The sequence below is a fragment of the Myxocyprinus asiaticus genome, chromosome 2 (genome assembly GCF_019703515.2).
Source record: "Myxocyprinus asiaticus isolate MX2 ecotype Aquarium Trade chromosome 2, UBuf_Myxa_2, whole genome shotgun sequence".
NCBI classification, from domain to species: Eukaryota; Metazoa; Chordata; class Actinopteri; order Cypriniformes; family Catostomidae; genus Myxocyprinus; species Myxocyprinus asiaticus.
The window spans coordinates 57,806,614-57,826,103 of NC_059345.1; the positions used below are offsets into that span (position 1 = coordinate 57,806,614).

The window sequence follows — 19,490 nt, forward strand, 5'->3', positions numbered from 1 at the left end:
GTCCCTGTCTCTCTCTCTCTCACTCTTTCTTCTTTTTATTTCTTCACATACAAAATATATTTAAAGATGTAGATCATAAGAGTAAATATATAGATGTAGAGCATAGGAGTGTAGCCAGAGTGAAACGTAAGGATGGAAATCATAAGGAATTTGACTATTCTGATTTCAGTTCCTCTTTATGAAGAAGTTTCTTCTAGTACTTTTGCAGAAGAAATATTTGGAAACAAGAAATGTGATTCTTAAAAGTCTGCTGCCAAATGATGAGATATTTTCAACAGAACATATATAACAATTTAGAAATGAATAACGTATCTATCCTAAACGTACAGACTAACAGTTATTTGTTCATTTTGAGTTGGACATGACAGTGATTCAGATTAATTCTACCGATCGACTGATTCATAAGTGTTAATTCACTAAAAAGAATCGGCTCAAAAGAGTCAATTGTTAAGGAATAGTAGTACAGGAACTTTCTCATTCCAACCCAAGTGGAAAGGCACTTGTATGGTAGTGTATTTGTATTTTGAGAATCGATGAAACATTTGCTTAAAATGTTTTGCTACTCAGCAGTGATTGAGTAGTCTCGTTCCCATCTGTTATTTGTTGCACAATGAGGTCTGGATAAAAATAAATCTAATATGGGCCTTGGGGTTGACCTGAATACCAGGAAAAGGAAACAATAGGACTAATTTCTGGCCCATGGTTACCGCTGCCCTTTAATAACTGCTAGCACAAGTAACCTATTTCAAACTGTGCAATATTTGAGCACAATTATTATTGAGGAGAATTAAGTTGTGGTCATCCTGGGGGTATCATATTTTTATATTTGATTCCCTGTAATGCAGTTCATTTGATTTTAAACCTACTTTCGCTTGGCTCAAGTGGAGATCTCATCCCCTTCTGTCTGCACCGGGCAATTGTACAGTGGCCTGGAAATCGAAGGGAGGAATTTCTATAAAATCAGTTCACAATGTACCTAGAAAAGTGTGTCAATTAATCTTCTGTTCTCAAGATCTGTGCTGGATCCACTGGTTCTGGCAATCATGTCAAAATTACAGTATTACTGCTATAGCAGAAATAAATTCTGATTTGAAATGTGGGTAAGTGTAACACGATTGGTTTTTCCAATGAGAGGTGACGCATGATTGGCTTGTGTCACTTTGGGATGGTTAATTGTTCTTAACCTATAGGCAAATAGATTTTTTTCTTCTTGTTCTAAGCATAAAAAAAAATATTTTCTGAAAACAAGTTTTAATTTCTAATGTCGTTTTGCTTCTCAAATATACACTATATTGCCAAAAGTATTCGCTCATCTGCCTTTAGACGCATATGAACTTAAGTGACATCCCATTCTTAATCCATAGGGTTTAATATGACGTCGGCCCAACCTTTGCAGCTATAACAGCTTCAACTCTTCTGGGAAGGCTTTCCACAAGGTTTAGGAGTGTGTTTATGGGAATCTTTGACCATTCTTCCAGAAGCGCATTTGTGAGGTCAGACACTGATGTTGGACGAGAAGGCCTGGCTCGCAGTCTTCGCTCTAATTCATCCCAAAGGTGCTCTATCGGGTTGAGGTCAGGACTTGTGCAGGCCAGTCAAGTTCTTCCACACCAAACTTGCTCATCCATGTCTTTATGGACCTTGCTTTGTGCACTGGTGCGCAGTCATGTTGGAACAGGAAGGGGCCATCCCCAAACTGTTCCCACAAAGTTGGGGGCACGGAATTGTCCAAAATCTCTTGGTATGCTGAAGCATTCAGAGTTCCTTTCACTGGAACTAAGGGGCCAAGCCGAGCTCCTGAAAAACAACCCCACACCATAATCCCCCCTCCACCAAACTTCACAGTTGGCACAATGCAGTCAGACAAGTACCGTTCTCCTGGCAACTGCCAAACCCAGACTCGTCCATCAGATTGCCAGATGGAGAAGCGTGATTCATCACTCCAGAGAACGCGTCTCCACTGCTCTAGAGTCCAGTGGCGGCGTGCTTTACACCACTGCATCCGACGCTTTGCATTGCACTTGGTGATGTATGGCTTGGATGCAGCTGCTCGGCCATGGAAACCCATTCCATGAAGCTCTCTACGCACTGTTCTTGAGCTAATCTGAAGGCCACATGAACTTTGGAGGTCTGTAGCGATTGACTCTGCAGAAAGTTGGCGACCTCTGTGCACTATGCGCCTCAGCATCCGCTGACCCGCTCTGTCATTTTACGTGGCCTACCACTTCGTGGCTGAGTTGCTGTTATTCCCAATCGCTTCCACTTTGATATAATACCACTGACAGTTGACTGTGGAATATTTAGTAGCGAGGAAATTTCACGACTGGACTTGTTGCACAGGTGGCATCCTATCACAGTACCACGCTGGAATTCACTGAGCTCCTGAGAGCGGCCCATTCTTTCACAAATGTTTGTAGAAGCAGTCTGCATACCTAGGTGCTTCATTTTATACACCTGTGGCCATGGAAGTGATTGGAACACCTGAATTCAATTATTTGGATGGGTGAGTGAATACTTTTGGCAATATAGTGTATCTTGTTTTAGAAGTTTTTAGAATGTTTAGATATTTTTACTTGCAAAAGCAGCAATTTACTCAGCAGAAGCAATTAGAAGCAATGTCGATTAATTACTTGATGAATGAACTCACGCCTCGATTGGACTCATTATTTAAATAATGTTGTGTCAGTTGTGTTAAGACTATATCTTTGATATTTACTTTAGTCACTGTCTCTTTTGTTTCAGGCATTATTCTGTTGCAAAAATTGAAAAGGGGGTTAACTTTAATTATTACTTCATAAGGCGCAGTCACATTTATTTTTGCACAGCGAAATTCCGCGGGTGAAGTAGGCGTGGGTGGACGTTGAGCGCATTTTAAAAAAAAACAAAATACAATTGCCAAGCAGCCTTTTTTTAATGCTGCACTTTATACTCTGTGAGAGTGATATTAAAAAGAAACTCAACGCTAAAATGATATCCAAGTCCATTTGGGAATATTCAGTGTAGCTGTGTATGAAGCACCACCCACACAGAGGTCACTCCCAAACCAAGCACCTTCCTTTAGGGCAACGCGGCAAATTCACCTGTCGAAGTTCACCAAACTTGAACTCCACACGAGGGGAAATTCATCACCATGGGTTCCCATTGAGATGACTGTATTTCGCCCACGCACTGTGCAAAGGTGAACGTGACAGTGCCTATACAGAGTGTAAACAAACTGCTCCTTTAAGTTGTTGAAAAGGACAATTTGAGAGTCACATCTGTTAGTGAGTACGGTTGTCAATCCCCAACACATACTGTGTGAATGTTAGAGAATTTGATCTTGGTGCATGCAGTGCCATAATAATATACATTATAACTCTGTTTGTTTGAATTGCCAAGAAACATAAACTCTCATCAGATTGCAGTAGCGCAAAATACATAGCCCTGGGGAATGAGTCATGAATTTACATGCTCAAGCAAATGAAATGAGGTGTAATTGAGGAAGCTCTCTATATAGAATTCATCACGTTTCTATGAATAAGAAATAAAGAAGGAATGACTAATATTGCTGCTGAATTGACGTGCAAGCAAAGCGATTTGAGCATTGGCACTAGTGTAATCAAAAGAGAGCGCAAACTGTCATTGGGGGCCTGTAGCGGGAGGCCGAGATCTGGTAATTTGATACGGACATTTTTACAAGATGAGTGAAATTACTGATTGGCTGCAGAGATTAATTAGCAGAGATGGACCACTTCTTGTAAATTAATGTGAGAAATTGGAACGCTCAACCAAGGAGCTCTGAGCGCCCAACGCTCAACAGACGTAGAAAGGAAGTCCCGCCTTACAGTTAAAAGAGCCAATCACCTTTTAGATACAGACATTGTCTGTCAATCAACTCGAGAATGTGCATGCACATTAGCTATACAAGTCAGGAAAATGTTTTTTTAGCATTTTTTTTAGCGTAATATGAGGTAAAGAAGCACAATTTATGATACCAGTATTGTCAGATTTTATTGCTGATTTGAAATATGTTCTTTGATCGTAATCTTGACCAACCATTTTGGAGATTTTGGTCTTCTACATTCAAGTAGATAGGAGCTGCACTGGCATGACTGAAAATAGCCGAGAGCTTTCCAAAGATGGCCGACAGTGGACTGACTTGCTAGAAAGACTTTGTTGACTGTATGAAGGAGAAAGACAGTTTTCTAAATGGAATTTGCATCCCAAATTGACACGGTAATTGAACCCAGAGTTCCGCTCTGTTACCATGGAGAAATTACATCTCAGTGTCTCTGCATAACAATATGTTGCATCAGTCAGAGCACTGTGCTGCTGCTCACTAACATCCTATTGTCTTGAGATTGATATTACACAAGTAGTTTTAGAGGTGTATGTGATCACCAACATAGTTCGATTGGATTTTCTGAAAGGAATAGTTCATTTCAAAATGAAAATTGTCATTATTCACTTATTCATTTATGTCATTCGAAACCTGCATGCTATTATTTTTTCTGTGGAACACGAGAAACTTTTGAAGAATCTTTTTGCAGCTCTTGCCTTACAATGATAATTCATAGTAACCCGAATGTCAAGTTTGAAAATAGACAACAACAACAAAAACACCATAAAAGCACCATAAACGTGTCATATAAGTAGTCCAAATGACCCATGCGGTATATTTCAAGTATGCTGATGCCATTCGATAGCTTTATGTGAAGAACATGGTGAAATTTCATCTGATTATCACTAATATTCTTCACTTCCAAAGCTCAGCGCATCAGTGTCATTGATGTTCCTTACACAAAGCTATTGTTTGGCTTTGGAAGACTTGGAATAGAGCGCATGGACTACTTTGACTTACTATAGTGTTTAAGCTACTATATTTTAATTGTGTTTTTGTCCTTTTTGGAGCCACTGTAAACTGTCGTTGTATGGCAGTAGCGTAAAGATTCTTCAAAATTCTACTTTTGCGTTGCACAGAATCAAACATTTCAATAAACATTGCAATCAGGATTACAAAAGCTGTCCATTGTGTCACCAGAGTTCACATTTGACTTGGACACCAATAACATGTAAAAGTATCTTATGCTCAGTTTGGTATAACCAACAAATTTAGGTCACATTTTATGTTCACGTCAAAGCACAAAGGCGTCAGCATACAGGATGCATGACGCAAATTTTCATGTAAAGCATAGCTATGGATGCCTTAAAGCTCATAAAATAGCACATAACCTGCATTGTTATTAAAGGTGAAGTTTGTATTTTATTTTATTTTTCTTATCCCAGCTCAATATACAGAGATAACTATAAGCAAGTCTTTGCTAGGTTGACTCAACCACTGCTGTGAGTGTGGGGCGGAACTATCTGTTTGATCGACCAAAGGTAGTGTTTTTGGTGTCACAGAAATTACATACTTCACCTTTAAGAACTAATTGCAAGAGTGCATATTGCACAAATAATTTTTTGAAAGGATTTTTTTCTCACTCATTTGGTTTTAAAATATATTCCAAGTGACAGATAGACAGACAGTTAGATAGACAGACAGACAGACATAAAGACGGATGGACGGACGGGTAGATAAATAAATAGATTTTTTCCACTTAAATTTGTTTTTGCAGTAAAATTAATCATCTATTCGGTGTTCTGGACAGGTACACAGAAGTTCTTTATTTCTTCTCTTCAGGCGTGAGTTTCTAGGGGGTCTGAGCACAGGGGCACACACACACAGAGAGAGAGAGAGAGAGAGAGAGAGAGAGAGAGAGACTCCTGAATGAACTGGAGATTTATTGCCTTGCTTGAAGGCAGAGCAGCAGTGGTCAACGAGATTTCCCCAAGGGGAATTTGAACTTTCCTCTTCCTGTACATCCAGAGCTCACATAAGCAAGCCACCTTCCCCTCTCCACCTGCTCTGTAAGGGTGTCAATAACTATATTACAGAATATATGACCAGGGGCCAGCACACATTGTTTTTCTACACTGCTTTTCAACCCACATAGTACAGATTTATTTATTATTCATGAAACAAGAGGCCAGGTGACACATTTTATTTGAAAAGCCTGCAGCACTGTTTGGCAGAAACAAGATTTCTTCTACTGTGCATTTCAAAACATGATTAAAATGTGTAGCAAGGTACATAGTTCTGTGGGGATATTGTGCAGAATTCTGTAATGTGTTGTTTTAGCTTTTTTAATGACTAATTTGATGGTGGTGACACTGATGATTTGTAATTTTTACTTTATTTTGAGAATTAAGATGCATATCATGGTGGTGACTATGAATTAATGATATATATATAAAATAATTACATACAGACTTCCTTTCCAGTAAAAATATCTGAAAAGTATTAAAACAAGATTAATATATAGAATATATCTTGCATTAAGTTTAACTTTTTACCCCATTGTGAAATTGTTTTTTCTTGTGTTAAGCATACATCTAACACATTTTAATGACGTTTAGTCTAAAAACAAGAAAGAAAGAAAAAAAAAACGATTCACCAATGGAATAGGAAAATATACATACAGTCAGTGGTGGAAATGGCAGAGATTCACCGAGGATGCATTCTTTTTGTTCTTAAAAAATGAATTGTCAAATCTACTGGATATTTCCCTTCATTTTAATGAATGGGCATTTGCCGTCAGCCATGCTAAACCACGCCCCCAGCATTGCGTGTGTGTGTGTATGTCAAGACTGCAGAACAGACATTCTCAAAGAAGAAAATCAATACAAACGGCTCAGCATTTATTTGAGCATTAAATTACACATACACTTATGTACTTGTAGATGGTGTTCTGAGCAAAGAAACCCGTATATTTGTGCATTCTTCTGGTGTGTAGATCTGTTGTGTGCATGTTGGGATCGGTTGCCCATGGGTGAATGTGTTCTGGCCACTCAAGATGGTCAACATAGCGCAACCAAAGACGCAGAAGATTCCAGGCCTTTCGTAGGCTATTTAATGCCCTAACAAATGTAGCCAGTTTGAATAGGAACACCGTTCCCCCATGAAATTCACTCCAGGAACTCTGTTCCCCAGCGTTCCCCCCATTTCCAGCCCTGCGTACAGTATAGAATTCAAAATACAGTACCTGTATGTTTTCTGAAAACAAGCCTTATTAGTTTGCACAATTTTTCCTCTCAAGTAAATGTATCTTGTTTTAAAGAGGCTCTATTACCCTAGTGTGTAATATAGCTGTTTGCGCATGTAAAAGGTCTGCAAAGTTACATAGCACAAAGTCCACGCCAAAGGGAGTTACTCTCTCCCACAGAAAGCACGGCTGCTGAACTGCCTGAAATGTCTGGTTTGCAGTCCAGCCATTACTTCCGTCACTTAGCTATGTTACTATGTCACACATTTGCATAATGCCCACCTCAGGGCTACTTCGGTTATGGTAAGGGATGTTACATTTCAAACACTTGCTCTAAACAGACTGGGCCAGCTGACCAATCAGAGCAGACTGGGCTTTTCGGAAAGGGGGGCTTTAAAGAGACAGGTGCTAAAACAGAGGGTGAAAAGAGGTGCTGCAGCAATGTACATTATGAGAAAAATAATGTGTTTTTTGAACATTAAAGCATGTAAACCTATTCTAGTAGACCTCCCAAAATAAAATTATGAACCTGTAAATGAACATGATATGGGCTCTTTAAGGATGTTTAGATATTTTTACTGGAAAACAAGACAACAATACTAATTAATAATTATTTTTGAAGTGTAATAATCATGACGATGCTAAAATTATTCTGTATTTAGAAATGCATATAGTAAAACTTTATTTTGTATCTTTTTGTCTAGTATGTGGAGACATCCATGGGCAGTTCTTTGACTTGATGAAGCTCTTTGAAGTAGGGGGCTCTCCAGCTAGCACACGGTACCTTTTCCTGGGAGATTATGTGGACAGAGGATATTTCAGTATTGAAGTAAGTCACTGCTATATAAATAATTTGCTTCTTTTTTCCAACTTATACTTTTGATAGTTTAAAAAACATTGACCTAAAATCTGCACACTAATGCATAGTATTCATACAATACATTAAATCTAATCCCTCTGTGGATTTTGTGTCCGCAGTGTGTGCTGTACCTATGGGCCTTAAAAATCCTTTACCCCAAAACACTGTTTTTGCTGCGCGGGAACCACGAATGTAGACATTTAACAGAGTATTTCACTTTTAAACAGGAATGTAAGTATGCTTGCCACCCACATGACCAATTAACCGGAACACATAAAACATTCTCTGTTGCGTTTTGCAAGACATACATTTTAAAGTAAACTGTCATCCATAGAATAATAAACCGGGCCTGTTCTGGTCACAGATCATTTGTCATCCTGCCACTCTTTTTTTCGGACATTTCTAGTTAGAAGTAAAGCCATTTCCTGGTGCAGTATTTTGTCAGAAATGTTATTGGCTTACCTTAATGTTTACACATGTCAGAAGTATTGCTCTTGGATTAGAGAAGGGAAAGCCTCCACCCCAAATTAAAGCTGTGTGTAAGTGTTTAGATGACCTTTTTAAGACTTTCCATCTCTGGCCTGCACACTGGAGCATGTGTGTTGATGTATGGTCATGTTCTTTTCCCTGCCTCTCAATTGGTCGTCTTCCTCCATCCCTGACAGGTAGAATTAAGTATTCGGAGAGGGTGTATGATGCGTGTATGGATGCCTTTGACTGCCTTCCTCTGGCAGCGCTCATGAACCAGCAGTTCCTGTGTGTGCATGGAGGACTGTCGCCTGAAATCACAAACCTCGATGACATCAGGAAAGTATGTATATTACAGAGCAGTGTCAAACCAACCTTTGATTTATTATTCCATTAGCACCTGTTTTTGGTCAAAAAGGGTCATTTTTTTGAACACCAAATGTTATTGTACATGTGAATATATTCGTAGGCAATTTTATTTTATTTTTTCTTAAGTTTGTTGCCTTAAAGTAGTGTTTTTTATTTATTTTATTTTTTTTATATCATCAAAAAGAGCCTGTAGGAACAAAAACAGACTGTAACTGTAGTCCCTCTCTAGAAAATGACCTTAACACATGGTCAATCCTAAGCCAGAACAAACAGTGTTCTCATTGAACAAGGCTTTTTTTAAATGCATTGTATTCCACAAAGTCTTCCACTCAGAAGTGAATGCTTGTCAAAGCACAAATGAGAACCAAAATTGATTTATCCAGACAAAAAAAAAAGAAAGAGAGAGGAAAAAAAAGTTGGCTTTTAAGGTAACCTCATAAGTGATCCATTTGGAAAATTCCACATAGGCAGCAACTCAGTCCAAACTTATCCATTGAAGTTTGAAACCTCAGTTTTCGAACATCATAGTTTTTCAACGTATGTGGTTATGGAGAGCATTTTCGAAAGTCTCCTTTTCCGGTGGAGGAAAACAGCATTCTAGTGTGGATGAGAGGCGTAAACGTAGCAAATTTAATGCATTTCAACAGTCTGGTTCCAGAAGTGAAAATCACATTCCTTTTTTCCATAGACTAATTGATTTTCAACGATAACTTATAAACATTTAAGGACAGTCCTTCCATGAGCTCCGAGGTTGTTCATCGATGGTATATGCTTACATTGAAGCAATCAGTCTGTTATTTCAACTTCATTGTTTAAAAATCGTGTTTAATAGCAGGATTTCTGGTGAACAATCGACATTACCCAATATCCAGGAGTGAAAGCTACACCAATCAAAGAACCGCGGCCAACAAAGCCCGCGAAAGGAGCCCTGGAGCGACCGTCCACGCCCATTACATACTGTTAATGACGCGATCGAGTCTGTCTCCCTTCACCCTGAAACTACTCATATAGTTGTACATATTGGAATATTTTGCAATAAACATAATATATATTGTCTCTATACTTATAATCAACAACCCAAAATCAATAGTTTTATGTACCCCTACAGTTTTTAATTCGACTACGTCATTTGCGGTGCTTCATGGGATTGTAGTTTGTGCCCAAGTGAAAGATGGGAAGGACACAGTCTTGTACTAGTCTTGTCTTTTTGCCTCAAAACTAAGTCTGTAATGTTGTGTTTGAATGGAGAATTTTCAATTTCCTTAAACTGTTTCCTCTGGAGAGGTCTTTAGAATTAACCTGTAAGCACATAATAAATGGTCAGACTAGACATGCTTTAGAATTGCTCTCTGCATTTTCCTCATCTTCTATAAAAGGCTCCTGAATTCTACAGCCGCTGTCCTTGTAATTGAATGGCCCCATTTCCATGAACAGTTACCTTGTGTTTTGTTTCTCTTTAATAGGATTTCCATAGCATCTGTGGGAGCAAAACTGTTTTCACCTTTCCTTTCTCACTCCCCTGCTAAGTGAAAAAAAAAAATCTAAACGAATCAAGAAAATATGAATTGATTTAGTCAAACCCTTGCTGTTATCTTGACTGAGATCAACGGCACTGATGAGTACCAATTCAGCTCTTATCATCCACACAGAGCTCTTAATTCAGTTTGGTTGTAATTTAGAGAACTATTTAGTTTGAGCGATGCAGTTGCTTCATGGCGCATATTGTTTAAATGCAGTAGAGTCTTTTATTAGATGACTAAGCTTTATTCCAAAAGGATGTTATCCTTGTGGAAAAACATTAACTTTGTAAGACCTTGACTAAAATTGGCATTAAGATATAGTCCTGAAAAGCTGCATCTAGCAGTGTGTTAGCTCCAATTTCATAGCTCATCATAGCTCAAAAAGCATTACCAGTTTAATAGCAAATTAAATGCAATTCGGGATGCAGCTCAAACACGCCCAAAAATTTGGTGCTGGGCACAATTTCCGCCAGTTCTAAGAGCTCTTAGTTGTGGAGGATGCAGCAGACTATCGAAATCTGGCATGCTTTACTAGACTTTACAGCGTCGCTCCACCATTGTGATCCAGACATCTAAATCGTCTTTTTAAAATATACATTCGACTACACTGTGCATCTGTATATATGCTGTTATAATGTTCTTTTCCATCATTTTGACATCATTTGATGAATTACTGCTGCCATGATGTACTCAAACCTCTCTTTTTAATGAAATTCCAGTTACCGCCTGCTTTCTGTGGGTGGGAATAGTGCAAAGTTAAGCCCAAAGTATATTTCGATTTTGACGCGAATGCTCAGCGTCTGCGCACAGTTGAAACCGAGCCTGTTAAAGTATACTCCGTATTACTGTGTGCGTGTACTCAGGCGGTTGGCGCAGGCACGCTACGACTGCTATGAGATTCTGGACTATTTCTCTACAAGTGTTTAGACTCATAAAGATGTCTTTTATAGTGCATGCTCGAGTTACACAAATGCAGGTATCTCCTGACTTCTTCACACACATTCTCTTGATATGCACATCTACTGTTGTTGTTCTTACTTTCGTCTCCTGATGTTTACCGCCAGTTACATCCTCTAGTGTTTCTTCGTGACAGAAATAGTTTAAATGTTAGTGTTACCACCTTATGAACCCACTAATTAGTGCAAATAATTCCAGACGCATGCACATTCTGCACATTAAAAGATGCGTGGTTAGAAAAATGGGGCTGCGCTCGTTCAGTGCTCGAGCACTCTGCTGATGATGAGATTTGCGTAGTATTGACCGAAGTATACTTTGGGCTTAAATGGAGTGTAACAGTCGGGTTCCAGAAGTAAAAGTCACATTCATTTTTTTTTTCCATAGGCGACTTAATTATCTTAAAAACCTTTACAGACAGCCCAACCATGAGCTCAGAGGTTGTTAATCGAGGGGATATGCTTCTGTTGAAGCCATCAGTCTGTGCTATTTCAATGTAATTTTTAAGAAATCATGTTTAATAGCTGAATCCCAGGTGAAAAACCACACTTCCCATGATCGTGAGGAGAAACGCTTCACCAATCAGAGAACTGCTGCTTCTGCACCTGCCGCCCATTCACATGTTCACAGTCGGTCTTCCTAGATTCTTAAACTACATATATATGTGCAAATATTTGAATATTTTGCAATGAAGTTAAAATAATGTGTTTCTATACTTAAAATAAGCATAAGTCAATACATTTTTCCCATAATTTTTTATTTGATTATGTAATTCACAATGCTTCATGTGATTGTATTTCATGCCCTCATGACAGACGTTAATTGCATAGTGTTGTACCTTTGTCTTTTTGTTCAATTTTCAAATAAGATTTTGCTTGAAATCAAAGTTTGTAATGGCGTGATTCACCTCGGAGCTGGTTGGTTTGGTTCATGGCTTAGAACTCTTTTATGAAGGGTTTTATAAAATCCCTTTGGAAGAATGAATGGAAAAATACTTGTGGAACCAAGATGGCTGAAAAAGTGTGTGGGCATTGTTGCGCTCTATTACGTCTGGCTAATAGTGCTAAGATTTGTGAAACTACCTATAAAAAGCCTGATTTCTCTAGAAATGAGGTGTGTGCGTGTGCGTGCTAAAAAGAATGATAGTGACTTGATATGAATACAGCACAGTGCTATTTATGCATATGTAGTGCCTACCACAACTGTTTTGTGAATTTGCCCCATTGTATTTTTTCCATATGACTTAATGATGTTTTACTCTGCATGTATTTAATCCTGTAGTACTCTGTAGTATATAGTGTATTTGTCCTTTCCAGTTAGACAGATTTAAAGAGCCTCCTGCATATGGACCAATGTGTGACTTGCTTTGGTCAGACCCGCTGGAGGACTTTGGCAACGAGAAGACCCAGGAACATTTCACACACAACACAGTGAGAGGCTGCTCCTATTTCTACAGGTACCAAGAAAACCATCAAGCCACTAACACTAACTCTACACAATGACACACAATGCTGATGGGCATTAGCAGGCTCACTCTACAAACATACACGCTTGCATTTTTATACATTAAACGCTATGCAACCCAAGACAGAGGATTCATTGTAATAGCTTGCACTGTGTAATAGAAGCATAATGAGTTAAACGGGCGAAATGACACAAGTCAAATAATCAATAGACTGCTATGGGAATGTAAAATGATTAGGTGTATTTTCTTTTTTTTCTCAACATTTTGTGCTTTTGTATTGCCCTTGCCAAGCAAATAGGCTTGAAAGATGGGTCTGTGAGCATGAATATATGGAGTTAGACCCATTATCCAATGGTGCTGTATTGTTTGATTTGCTAGTGACTGCTACATAAAGATGATTAATGTTCGGTATTGACTTCACCTAAATAATGAGGAAGTGTCATAAGCCTGCCTGCTATAGAATGGCAGCAGGCTGAAATTTGCTGTGTAAATTCAGTTATCAAGCAACTTCACCGAAAGCAGACCTGATGGAAATATCACTCTGTTGGTGGAAAGGAAATATTGTATCGGATGAGCTCTGTTTTTAAATAGGTTATATAATTTTGATCGGACTAAATGGGACTTGGAAGCTTTGACATGACCTTTCGTTGGCTAAATAAAAGATATTGCAAGCTCTTGACACCTTAGATGCAAGAGAGGAGTAACAGGCCTGCCTTTAAAAATGATGTCTGCTCAAAGCACATCTTAAGCAACACAAACTCAAAATCTTACAACAAATGGGCACCTATGCTTTGATGAAGGATAATTATTAGCCTGTTAGTGATGACAGGCTCAGTTACCGCCACTCAAAACGAAAGGTCATTAATAAAAGCCAGTATGCAACCCAACAACCAGCATCCCAAACTAACACTCATCAAGCACCAGTAAAAGTTGGTTTTGGGGGGTGAATGAAACAGTTACTGGCCATTAACTTTTAAGAATTACTGCATAATGCATGATTTAAACTGCAATGTTAGAAAGCTAATGTGAGCCTCTCAATATGAGCTAATCAAATCCAATAGCTACAGTAGACCATTCTACTCAAGAAAAGGTTGCTCATCTTTCAAACAGCATTTACCTGAGTGGAATATTTCCCATCAGACATTTAGCTAGTAAGCCAATAGTTTATCTTTTATTGACATAACTGCATAACTCCGTTTGACTATATATTCTTGCCATATGATGCTGCAAGTGACATAATGAACTGTGCTGTTTCCTGCATATTTACAAGGGAAAATAAGAAAAAAATTAATAATGCAAAATGCTGTTTCATGGCTTGTAAGAAATATTTATGGATGGTAAATGTCCTCCATTCATCAGTCATTGGCAGAAAAGGGTATTTTGGTTAAACCCATTATTGACCAAGGCACATGAAAATGTTTAAATGGTCCTACTAACTTACTAACTTCAATTTTTAGAATGTCAATGCCGTGCCCTCTTTGAAACTTTTGAAATTGCAAAATATTAGATTTTGACCAGTTAGAAAAATTTGCAGTTTTTGTGTTACATGGTAGTTATAGAGCTTATACTTGTTAATTTAAAGGGATAATTTGCAACAACAACAAAAATCTGTTCATCATGTACTCCCCCTCATGCTGTTCCAAACCTGTATGATTTACATTCTTCCGTGGAATGCAAAAGGAGATGTTCGGCAGAAAGTTAAGTAATGAAAGACTCAGTAAGCATTCGTTTCATTGCATATTTATTTCATACAATGAAAGTGAATGGTGAGAGGCTGTCATTCTGCCGAGCATGTCCTTTTGTGTCCCACGGAAGCCATATGGGTTTGCAACAACATAAGGGGGCGTAAATGAAGAATTTTCATTTTAGGATGAACTATCCCTTTAAATGAAATCAGATCTATTCACCAATGCCATTGATGACTTTAAAGATGAATGAATTAATCATTTATCAAGTGTTAAGAAATTTGAATGATCATTTGCATGAAAGGAAGAGTGAAAATCTCAATTTAGATAGCTTATAGAAAATGCCAACTCTGCTTACAGGTTTTCCCACTGTATACTCCAATTGTTGTCATTATTATTCATAATTTATATTCATAGATCACCATTTATTAATATACAAGGAAGCAACAGACTTGGCTTTATTTACTATTATTTAGAGCCTTTGTTTATGTAACCCCCCCCCCCCCTCCAAGATTATTTTGTGTGTACAAATGCATGACCAAGTTTTGTTGTCCTTTAAAGGGATAGTTCACCCAAAAATTCTCTCTTCATTTACTCACCCTCATGCCATCCCAGATGTGTATGACTTTCTTTTCTAACAGATTTTTAGATTAATATTTCAGCTCTGAAGGTCCATACAATGCAAGTGAATGGCACCAACATATTTCATATGACTTCAGTTGTTAAATCTATATCTTCAGAAGCAATATGATAGGTGGGGGTGAGAAAAAGATCAATATTTAAATCCTTTTTTACTCTCAATCTCCACTTTCACTTTCACATTCTTCTTTTTTTTGTTTTCGGAGATTCACATTCTTTGTGCATATTGCCATCTACTGGGTAGGGAGGAGAATTTATAGTAAAAAAGGACTTACATATTTATCTGTTTCTCATCCACACCTATCATATCGCTTCTGAAGATATAGATTTAATCACTGGAGTCAAATGGAATACTTTTATGCTGCCTTTATGTGCTTTTTGGAGCTCCAAATTGTTTGTACCCATTCACTTGCATTGTGTTCAGCAGAAAAAAGAAAGTCATATGCATCTGGGATGGCATGAGGGTGAGTAAATAATGATAGAATTTTCATTTTTGGGTGAACTACCCAAGGTATTTTATCCAACAATATGTATGCAGCGTGTACAGTAATTTTTAGTTATTTTCTTCTTATCCCTAACAGTCAAACTTTGTTTAGCTTTCAAATTTTCTTCATGAAACAGTAAGGAATATGTTAGAGTTCTTGTCTACTGAAAATCATTCAAATAAAATTGCATCCCTGAACTAGTGGTAGCCAAATCCATTTGCCTTCAAGCTGTATATTCCAATATTATTTATTTTCAACATCCCTTTTAAAATTTTTGCAGTTATCCTGCTGTGTGTGACTTTCTACAACACAACAACTTATTATCTGTCATCCGAGCCCATGAAGCACAGGATGCAGGGTAAGTTTGACAGCATGCATCTTAGATTTTGTTTAGAGATAATCTTTTTCTTTGTTGTCAATAGCAACTGGTTAAGTTTCAGAGGCTGAAAACTCTTACACAAACATTGCTTCTTTATATTCTTTATGAGATTTGTTAATTATGTCCTTTGAATGGGATGAGTATCCTCTATTGTGATAATTGAATGAGCATGTTAAATATAAAAACATTGGTGTTTTGTTGTTGTGTAATACATAGCACAGCATTGAAGATAAAACTGATGTATATTGTCCACAGTTTAATTTGTAAGTTGTTTTGAGCTTTTTGCTGTCTTTAATTGAATATCGCTCAATGAAAACTCTCCCATTACAATCCACTCTGATGCAGCTGAGAGTCATTGAATTCCATGTATACTCTACACTTTGTCAGAACATGCTAACAAAGTGTGTTTGTTCTTTCTACCTGAAGGAAATCCTTTTAATAATCCTTATTGTATTACGATAGAGGTCTAGCTTTTCCAGCTGAGATTGGGCCTGCTTGCTTTGGGCTTGCTGTCCAATTTTGTTGAGTCAGACGGTTAGCGCTTTCAGTGCATATATTGATTATTATGGAGTCATTGTTTGAATGGGTTGTGCTTTGCCAGTCTCTTGTCCCTGATTATAACAGCAGGGTGGTGAAAATAAGGGCAAAACCAATGCAAGCTTCATGCTGTTTAGTAGACGCTTTTGATTTAGAGCTACTTACAGTGCACTAATTGCAGGGAGAGTCCCCCGAGAGCAAAGCTGAGGCGAGATGTCTTGCTCAAATAGTGCTGTAGAAACAGAAGGACTAAGATCAAAGTTACTCTTCAGAGCTTCAGAGTCAGCGCTGCTGGGGATTAAACTTGCAAACTTTGTATTAACAGCCCGGATCCTTAATTATTAGACAAACACCATACTGAGCATAGACCTGAAGAAAATGAGAAATTAATCAAAGCATTACAGATGATTGTTACTCAACTGAAGTTAGAAACATGGCTTGTGACTATGACATTTATGATGGAGGAGATGCTTATGGCTGGTGATAATGGTATAGATGATGATTAGTTCCACAACTAATCAATAGCCAGACTTTTGACTATTGACATACATTTCACTGAGCACCTTATTATTAACTCTATGGTCCTAATTAAGTGCGCGACGTAGTCTTCTGCTGTTGTAGCCCATCCGCCTCAAGGTTCGACGTGTTGTGCGTTCTGACCTGCTATTCTGCTCACTACAGTTTTACAGAGTGGTTATCTAAGTTACCGTAGCTTTTCAGTCAGCTTGAACTAGTCTGGCTATTCTCCGTTGACCTCTCTCATCATCAAAGCATTTCAGTCTTCAGAACTGCCGCTCACTGGATGTTTTTTGTATTTGGCAACTCTTGAGACTGTTGTGCTTGAAAATCCCAGGAGATCAGCAGTTACAGAAATACTCAAACCAGCCCGTCTGGCACCAGTAATCATGCCACGGTCGAAATCACTGAGATCAACTTTTTTTTCCATTCTGATGGTTGATGTGAACATTAACTGAAGCTCCTGACCCGTATCTGCATGAGTTTATGCATTGCACTGCTGCCACACGATTGGCTGATAATCACATGAATACGTTTACTGAGTGTATATACTATATATATAATAAAAAAAATTATGTGTGGAAAACCGTGTCAGAAATTGTCAGCATTCTTAGTGAGCTTAATTCATACATTGATGGATTGTTCATCATGTTAACAATATAATGCATTGAGCACTGCTGCAGGTTATATAAAAACACTCTCCCCTGCTGAGTGTTCATTTTTAGAGGCAAAACAAATGATTCCTTGTCAAATAAGAATGATATCTTAGTTTTACCAGCAATATATCTTATCTGTGATCAGATTATCTAAAGCTATGGCAGTTGTGCAGCTGACAGTAATGTTATAGCAACAGCAGTAGGAACACCAACTAGAGAGACAGAGTACAGATACTAGCAACATCCAGCGACAAAGTCACTGACAGTGTGAACAGGGTTTTACTTGATCCATCTTCGCAACAAGCACCAAACTTTCCTGTCCTTATCTCTGCCATAATTATGAGTAAATTAACTGTTTTTAACTATAATACTGAGGATTTGGACCTGTTATTGAAGAGACCGAAATGGCAATTTAACAACATTAAACCACAACATCAATTAAGACAACACCCCCTTAGTAGCGAAAGGAGAAAATCCCATCATAATGACAATGATGATGTTCTTTTTCTTTTGTCTGCAGGTATCGCATGTACAGAAAGAGTCAAACTACAGGCTTCCCTTCACTCATCACTATCTTCTCAGCTCCCAACTACTTAGACGTCTACAATAACAAAGGTATTATGCCCACATATGTCTGATTGATGTTCTGCGTGTGTGAGCTGACTGCGGGCCAGAGGTCCTGGTGTGGTTTGCAGTGTCCCTGCTGAGCTGCAGGATGGACAGACAGCAAGTTAGTCAGCACTTTGAGAGAGTGAGAGAAAGCCAGAGATGAGGTGATTTTGCCAGGCTGCACTTTTGTGATTTTTTGTGTATGCATAAAGTCAGTTCCCCTCAAGTTCATACAGGTGTAGCAGAGTAACCACAGGTATAGTTCATCACATTAACTTTATGTTCCACTAGCGTTTTACAACCACAAAGTGTCAAAATGTTTCTTACAAATATCTTTTTGTTAAATGTTTTGCTTGAAAAGATTGCTTGTACTATGTTTCAAAATAAATGCTTCTTGGTTTAATATTTTGCTATGTAATGCATTGGCATTTATACCTTTTTAAGTGTGTCCAAATATATTTTGGGGTCTCTGTTTATAGAACTTGTATAGAATGTAAAACAGTCTAGGGCTGGGCGATAAACCGATATCGATATTCATCGAGAAAAAAAATCCTCAATATTTATGATAAACTTTTGAGTAATTTCCGATATTTAGCCTATGTTCTACATAGACGATCGGGTCAGGTGCGTGTTTGTAGTTCAGCAAAGTTATGCACAAAACTAAATGAATCACAGGCATCAAAGCTGATGTATGTAACTTTTCAGTGTTAAAATACTGTTTCTTCTATCCCAGCTTAATATGCAGAGACAACTATAAGTAAGCCATTCAGAGGTTAATGTTCTCGAAAACTGTAAACACTGTGTCACTGTGGCGCTATAAAAATTCCTGTTTGGTTTAAATGACCTGCTTAGACCATACCCACCAACATTACTTGACCAATGGCATGAGTTGGGGGTGGGACTATCTCTTTGTTTGTTCAACAGCAGATGAGGGGCATATTCAGAAAGCTGTTTGGAAAGAATCGTTTATTTTTGCAATTCCATTCTGTGGCGTTAGTGTCGCAGAAATTACATCAGCTTTAAAGGGGTCATAATAGGGGGAATAAAATGTCCTTGATCTTTTGACTTACAAGAGGTCATTGTACTATTAAAAACATACTGTAAATTTCAGAACTCAAAACTTCTGCAAAAAGAGCATTTGTTGAAACCAAGCTGCCAAAACGAATCTTTCTCTACTTTCTCCACATTGTGTGATGTCACTCTGTGGTAGAAATGTGCACATTTGGACAGCCTTCACATCAACACCTACTTTACTTTTAATCAATTCCGTAGCCTGCCTAGTAGC

General features: G+C 38.1%; 1 protein-coding gene across 4 annotated transcripts in view; it reads left to right on the plus strand.

The window, feature by feature from the left end:
* The window catches only part of LOC127412439 (protein phosphatase 3 catalytic subunit alpha), a 164,286-nt gene that overhangs the window by 118,691 nt on the left and 26,105 nt on the right, over positions 1 to 19,490 (plus strand). For all 4 annotated transcript variants that reach the window (XM_051648790.1, XM_051648810.1, XM_051648801.1 and 1 more), the window contains exons 3-8: positions 7,769 to 7,893; positions 8,043 to 8,154; positions 8,589 to 8,734; positions 12,551 to 12,690; positions 15,789 to 15,866; positions 18,117 to 18,211. In XM_051648790.1, the coding sequence (XP_051504750.1) occupies positions 7,769 to 7,893; positions 8,043 to 8,154; positions 8,589 to 8,734; positions 12,551 to 12,690; positions 15,789 to 15,866; positions 18,117 to 18,211 (696 nt within the window). The remainder of the gene's footprint in view (positions 1 to 7,768; positions 7,894 to 8,042; positions 8,155 to 8,588; positions 8,735 to 12,550; positions 12,691 to 15,788; positions 15,867 to 18,116; positions 18,212 to 19,490) is intronic.